General features: G+C 39.0%; 1 protein-coding gene across 1 annotated transcript in view; it reads right to left on the bottom strand.

Annotated features, from left to right (window-relative positions):
- Nucleotides 1–2,798: 2,798 nt before the first annotated feature.
- The window catches only part of sdk2b (sidekick cell adhesion molecule 2b), a 312,139-nt gene continuing 307,722 nt past the window's right edge, over nt 2,799–7,215 (bottom strand). Inside the window, exons 42-43 of the mRNA XM_017310701.1 lie at nt 6,281–6,337; nt 2,799–4,973 (exon numbers count right to left, since the gene is read on the bottom strand). Of these exons, the coding sequence (XP_017166190.1) occupies nt 4,551–4,973; nt 6,281–6,337 (480 nt within the window). The 3' untranslated portion in view covers nt 2,799–4,550. The remainder of the gene's footprint in view (nt 4,974–6,280; nt 6,338–7,215) is intronic.

The raw sequence follows: 7,215 nt of genomic DNA, 5'->3' as shown, positions 1-7,215 counted from the left end.
ACAAAAGAACCTGGATCTGGATGGATTAATGTTGTATGGCTCTACATTTGGTCTGTCATGCCTTGAAAATGTTTCTTCTGCAGCTTAGATATGGGAACAATAACAACTGTTAGTACAGGTTAATACACAAATCTGGTTATCAAGAATGTTTGGCAAAAAATAATCATTATTTCAAAAAAAAAAAATCAAGTCCCATTTGTAGTCTTCTGAAGGGGAGACACAGCAAACATATGGAAGAAGATGCTCTGCTTTTTTGCCTTCATGCTTTGTGTTACAGAAAACCACGTCACAATAAAATGTGGTGGTGGCAGTATCATGCTGTGGGATGTTTCTTCCAGTAGGATCAGAGAAACCAGTCAGACATAGTGGGAATTGAGCTAAAATCCCTTAAATGCAGGGTGATACCATTAAACCCTTAAAAGGCTTAAGGGTATAAATATGGTTTTAAGCGCACTATGCTTCATTAGGTGCATTTTTTGTCATTGTAGCTGTATTAAAAGCTGGCTGTCACAGTAATTGTGGGAGACGTAATGTCATGAACTAGCCAGTTATTTCTGAGTGTTCACAGATTGTGTTATAGAAATGCCTATTATTGTTTTTGTTTTTTTTGCTTGTTGTATTTTTTACTTTAAGCAATTATATACCATCGAGTGTGTAAAAAAATATTAAGACCCTTTTTTTAAAACAGCATGTGTTTGAGTTGTTAAAACAACCATCTGGTCGTCAGGTGTGAACCTTAACCCGAACTTTACTGTTCGCCATCTGTCTCTCAGATTTTTCCCATATGTTAATATTATTATAGATCTTATAAATGATGAGCCAATTAGTGGGACAAAGTTTAATGAGATTCTCTGCATCTTGGAGAACAGTGGTGAGTTTCCTCTGGAACAGAACTTTGATGGTCCCTTTCCGTGAAGCAGTCTTTCTTTTTCATTTATTGCTTCCTTGTGTGGTTTTTGTACCCAGTGCTTTGCTTATTGCCTGGGATTCTACAATAAAAAAAATACACAAAGTATATTTTTGTTTAATGGAAACCCCTCAGAGGAGGTCACACTGTTACTAGACAAGAAATTGTTCCATGTAGCAGTTTTTGTAATTTATATCACAATTCTGAGCTGCCTCAAATCCCTGAATGACCTTTTTTTTTGGTGTAAACTGCTTTCAAATTGCAGGAAAAGTGGGCGAGAGGGTTCATTCCAAAAAGCTGGAGATAATGCTAGCATAATGCACATTTATTGTATAAACAATTTAAACTGCTGGCAAACAGTACATTAGAAAGGACGGTGGGAGGGACCTCCTTTTACACAAACTACTATCCTTTCACCGACTACCAGTATATCCTCTTCAAATCCCTAACCCACCCTGAGTGAAACTGACAAATGAGGCAATTTAATTCATGGCTTCAAAGTCCTTTGAACTACACCTTCTGTCTGAATGCCTTAATATTCAAACTGTGGGCTCTCAAAGCTCATCATGGCTATTTAGTACCCTGGGCTCCCTTTTAAAGAGGGACCACCAGCTCAGTCATCCATTGCCTAAAAGGGGTGGGAACAGAGACAAATAAATATTTTCTGCAAGCTGAACACCTCTTGAGTACAATTCCACAGACAGAGAGAAATTTCCCATGTGTTTTCAAAAAAGGGGATTAGCGCTCTGGAAGCTCCCGTTCCAATTCCCTGTCCCATCCTATCCCATCTAATCTCCTCTTTTCTCATGCCTGTGTGTTTAGTGGGTTAGCCCTGGATCAAGTGACTGACTGTGATCCAATTAGCATCTAGCAGCATCTGACGCTCTGCATGTGTCTTTGATTTAGATGTATGTGTTGAGCGCTTCCGAAATGTAGAGCATCCAAGACCTTCCTCATGCTTTACAAACAGACAAGAAAATTCCTCGTGTTTTATATTGTTGCATCTAACAATTTCAGTTTTTTTTTCTTTTTTTGGCTAGAGATTGTATTGAACTAATGAGTCGTGCTTATGTAGGAGCACAGAACAACGTGAGAGGGACATTTGTAAGCAGCTAACGGGATTTTGCATCATCTGCACCGATCCGTTTTAACGGTTCCTTGAGTAACGATCAACAATCAGGTTGTATTTGATCAGCTAATTAACTATAGACAGATCAAATGCATTCACAGAAATCGGTCACACAAGTAGCTCAGCACACTACATACGCAATTGCAATGTTTGAAATGAGATTAAATATATTCACCACAGTAACCGTGTTTACATCTGTGTTGGCAGTCGCAAAATAAAAAACACATAAAAAATGTAACTTATAAGTTACATTTATATCCTGCCTTACTATTTTGACAATAGTAAGGCATGATATGACTACTGCTGCCACTAAGTTTCTTTTCTTTCCGTTTTTTTATCATGTGGAGAAAGAAAATCACATTTGGAGGAATGTGGCCTGCTGAGGCAACAGAGTTTGCTGTAGTGTATACATTGCAGCAAAAGTTGAAACATGAACTAGCCAGGACTGTATCATGTCATAGCATTCTAACGTGATTTGTTTGATGACCCAAAATAACATTTTTTTTTTTTAAGCAATTTTTGTAGCACTACTTTCAGTATTTACAGGAATTTGGCAGAGAGAGATGGGGAAGACATGCAGCAAAAATTACAAAGTAAGGAATCAGACCCTGGATTGCTGCGTCGAGAATTATTAGCACAGAAATAAGTTTAAAAATGAACACTTATAGGGCAACTAATGAAACTTTAAGGACTCAAATTACAAAAAGACTTATTGTTGTGTTGCACTTGTAGACCTGTGGAGCTGAAAAAAAAAAGACGGAATAACATTGAAAAATAATTTATTTCAGAAATGTACTGTGATAATATATTCATTCAGATTCTGCATGATAAGCTTTTGTTGCGTACAATGAAATCACCCCACATTAAAACTTAAAATAAAACCTAAAAGGAAAAAAGTAGATGACAGTCTCTTTTTTTTTTTTTTGAACTATGGTAACTAGCAACACATCACCGAGTCTTCACTATAGCGTTGTAAGTCGGCCTCACAGGTGGCCAGACGTCGGCCCGCCCTTCTGCGGCAAAGCTCCAGGCAGGTTTAAAGCTGCAGGACGATCCGTTTATACACAGACTTACAGTGAATGATCTGTAAAGCTTGACGTACACATAGTGTAATCATTCACACACACGCCCATGCACACGTGCACACACACACACGCGCGCTTTAGAGCAAAGTCACACCTGGATATTACAGAATGGCTGATTACACGAAAGGGAGAGAAGTGAGGCAATTCAATGACATCATCTGTTGAACAGGTTCAGTGCCGCCCAGCGATAGTGATCAGTGGCAGGAAAGAAAACAGTTTAAGCAACAAGGTGAGAAGATAGAAATATTTCTCCCCCTTTTTTTTCCTCTTAACAAAATCACACCAAAGCACTTCCAGCAGATGTGTCCACAGTTTCAAAACTTCAACTCGGAGGCTGAATATCAAAGCGTTTCAGTAGATTGAGACTGATGTGTTTATATGAGAGCCGGCCAAGGGGCCAAACGTGAAAAATGGGTTGTGTATGCGGAGAAGATTCGAAGCCCTCCCCCCGCCGCCTTGCCCATCTGCTGGGAGTAAAAGGAGGCTCTCGTAGCCCACGGAGAAGGGCGCCGCGAGTGGTGTGGTCAACAACTGGTGCCAGATGTCATAAATAAGCCATCAAGACAGTTTTGTTCCACCAGGACACTCTCACAAAAAGACTTGAACCTTTTTCCGTTAAACAGACATACACTCATTTCATAGATCTGGAAGAGTCTCTCAGGCACAGCAGAGCCACGTTTGGCCCAATGTAACAAAATGCTGTTTGACTTTTCTGTGTGTGTGTGTGTGTGTGTGTGTGTGTGTGCTCTCAGACCAAAGAGTTGGTTCCACAGTAATGCAGATTTGTGTCCTGAATGTCCACTGAAAATGTTCCAGGACAACATGTGAAATGTTGCGTCAGTTTGGTGCTTAGTTCCATTTTTTATCCTTCATATTTTGTTTTCACACGGAGACAAATTGAGTTTTTTCTCTTCATCACGAGTTTCCATCAATGAAACTGATTTTGTCCACCGACTCAATTTTGTCTTCTCGGTATCTCCACTATATATATGCAGTATATATATTTATATATATATAATTAATATATATATATATAGTAAATGTTTTTTGTGTTTTCAAAGACTGGTGACTTTGTACAGAGGTTACTGATGAATGTGTTTCAAAAGAGCAAAAAAAAAAGAAAAGAAAAAAAAATCAAGAAGTCATGCAAGTTGTTCAGTGATTAAAATAACTGCGGACATGTCTTATGAATTGCTGAAAGCAAAAACCGAGTCTACAATGGCACACTTCCACACGCTAAACAAGAACAAGTGCTTTGAAAAGTCTGCTTATCCAAAAACAAAAGAAGTAACATGAGAGCAAATGAAAACACTCTAAGAGGCGAGAGACGGCTGAGATCGATTTATCAGGCTGATTTTGCATTTTCCGACGCCGTGTTGTTCAACACGTATTTGATGCTTCCAGAAAGTTTGGTCCTTTTCAGCACTTTTCACACAAAGGAGGAGAAGCCAGCAATAGGAGCCCGTGACCCAGGGGCCAGGCTGCTGGGGGGCCTGTAGAGGGTGTTGTGCTGGCTGGAGGTGTTAGAGCTCTGCTGGGAGGGGGTGGGAGTCCGACTTCCTTTGGGCCTAAACAGGTTGCCTTGACCCTGGGGTTGACCCTGGGCCTGCTGAGGCTGAGGGCTGGGTGAACTGAGCTGCGGTGGCAGTGGGGGTAGCGGGGGCAGCGGTGGCGGGGCGTGGTGCTCCGGGTCTCCCGACTCGGACTCGGTGAAGCTGTAGGCCTGCGCTCGAGATATTCCCTTCTGCTGGCGGCGCCAGGAGTTGTAGTAGGTCGGGTCGCTTATGTAGTGGTTGACAAAAGAGTGGGTTTTCTGTCGGTTTGGGTCGACCTCGTACTCACTGTCGCTGCCCTGGAAGACAAAACAGAGACGGTGTCCTGAGTTAACATATTTTTATTTTTCATTGTGGACAATTATTATGTTGAAGCGGTATAAGTAGCTTTCAATAAATCAGAATATCATCAAAATCATTTTTTTCATTTAGTTCAAATAGCAAAACTTGTTTTTTATGCAAATTCTTCACACATAGAGTGATGTATTTTAAGAGTTTCTTTCTGGTCAACTTTGATCATGATGGCTTAAAGTTATGGCAAATTAAATTTCCGTTTCACTGAAAATTATATTTTAGACAGAGTTGTCACCGTACTGTAAAGAATGTCCAATTGACCATGCAGTGCATGCACGCGCGGTCAGCAGCACTGGCAGATAACATTTCTCCCCTAAATCATCAGTGACTGGAAAATTCACACTGAACCTCAAGGATCTGTAAGCGTGTGGTGGCTCTTGAAGAACTGGCTCTGGCTACGATAAACAATTCAGGAATACCTTCAAACTTCCTAAAAGGGCTTTGCTTTACAATCCACTGTAGGTCATCCCTGTTGCTGGTTCACCTTTCCCGAACACATTATTTTCTTCATTTAAACCTGACGTTGATTGTTTTGGCAACCTTTTTGTGACTTATGCTCCTTGTGGAATAACTGCCTGTGGGAAAACTGTCAAGTAATCAGTTCTCCATGTGATTATATAGGCCATGATATACAACACTGGTCTAATGTGATGTTATAGTTGTGTGTGTGTGTATATATATATATATATACACAAGTTTTGTTCATTAACTTTAGGCCATAATCATCAACCTAACAGAAATATACCACGTCGTTTACAATAAATTTGTAAAATATGATTTTCCCTTTTAGATCTGAATAAAATAAGTCTCCTAATTTATTGGGACGTACTTGCACATTACAACAATTTTCCTGTGTGATTCCAAGTCATCCCTTTCTAAACATCAAACACACATGCAGATGTGCTCAGGGAACAACACGACACAAGTACACATGGACAAAATGGTCAACAATAACCAAAAGCATGACTGCAAAAAACAGAAGCGTGCACAGTTAATAGACCATCAGTACAAAATGGAAAAGGTCAGTTTGTCTAAGGGACTAACCAATCAGTTGAGGTTTTAGGACAGAAGCTCTGTGTAGCCACACCTCACCAGAAAGAAACCATGTTTTGCTGCTAAAATGATGTAGAGTGCCACATTAAACCCACAATAAAAATGAGAGTCTGGGGTTAAGGATTGGATGGAAGCCACTTTGGAGCCATTCACCTACACGGCTACAAACATTAAAAGCAGGCAGCTTTGGGAACCTCACCAAATGCAGTGGAAGTGTATGTAGGCCACCTGTCCCATATGAAAACACCAGCGCCTCCTATGGGTGAACAAAACAATGGGTTTTACAGTACATCACCGTAACAGAATGGTTATAATGGCCAAGTCATGATGATGATGATATCAAAGCAGAATACAGTATTGTACAAAAGTTACTTTCGTATCAACATGTCTTATTTATCAAAATGGTTCGAGTGCTAAACTTGTGCTACAACTTTGGTTGCTATATGAATCTGTGCATCCACCAACTTTAGCACAAAAACCTGATGCAATCTTGAATTGCCAGAAGATGTGAAATTAGTGAAAGAGACCAACAATAAATATTCTGAGTCACATGTTTAAATCATTTGAACTACTGGTCCAAATATTTTTAAGATAATGTCAGTTTGAGATCTTCTAATAGTATCAGCTGTTGTTTGTAAATCTAGTTAGAAGTGATTTGCATAACTCCTGTTTAGGACTATATATTTTTTTAAATGCAATGCCAGAGTTATTTAGTTACTAATGCTTTTTTTTTTCCTAAGTATGTAAATGGATTTTGAAGCTGAGTTTATAAGCACCATTGGGTCTTTTTAATATCACTAACTTGTATTTATATCATACTTAAAGTAGTTAGCGATGGACAAAATACAGATAACTTTATACTAGCATTTTCAGCTTTATTCATAAATACAATTCAAAGTCAATTCTATAGATCTTGTATGATGTTGTCTATATATTCTAAACAAGAAAAGAATTTGTGCTTTTTTTCCCCAACAAGTCCCATTATTAAAATAAAAAAAACTATTTGAAATGTTTGTGGGGTTTTTTTTTGCCAGTTTGTGTGTTTTGTTAAGACACTGTCCTGTGTCCTTCACTGAAATATACTAAGAATGTGAAGTTTACAAGGACTGAAATGAAAATGAGAAAAAAAAAAAA

This window comes from Poecilia reticulata, linkage group LG19 (genome assembly GCF_000633615.1).
Source record: "Poecilia reticulata strain Guanapo linkage group LG19, Guppy_female_1.0+MT, whole genome shotgun sequence".
NCBI classification, from domain to species: domain Eukaryota; kingdom Metazoa; phylum Chordata; class Actinopteri; order Cyprinodontiformes; family Poeciliidae; genus Poecilia; species Poecilia reticulata.
This window is presented reverse-complemented; position numbering and strand designations above follow the sequence as displayed.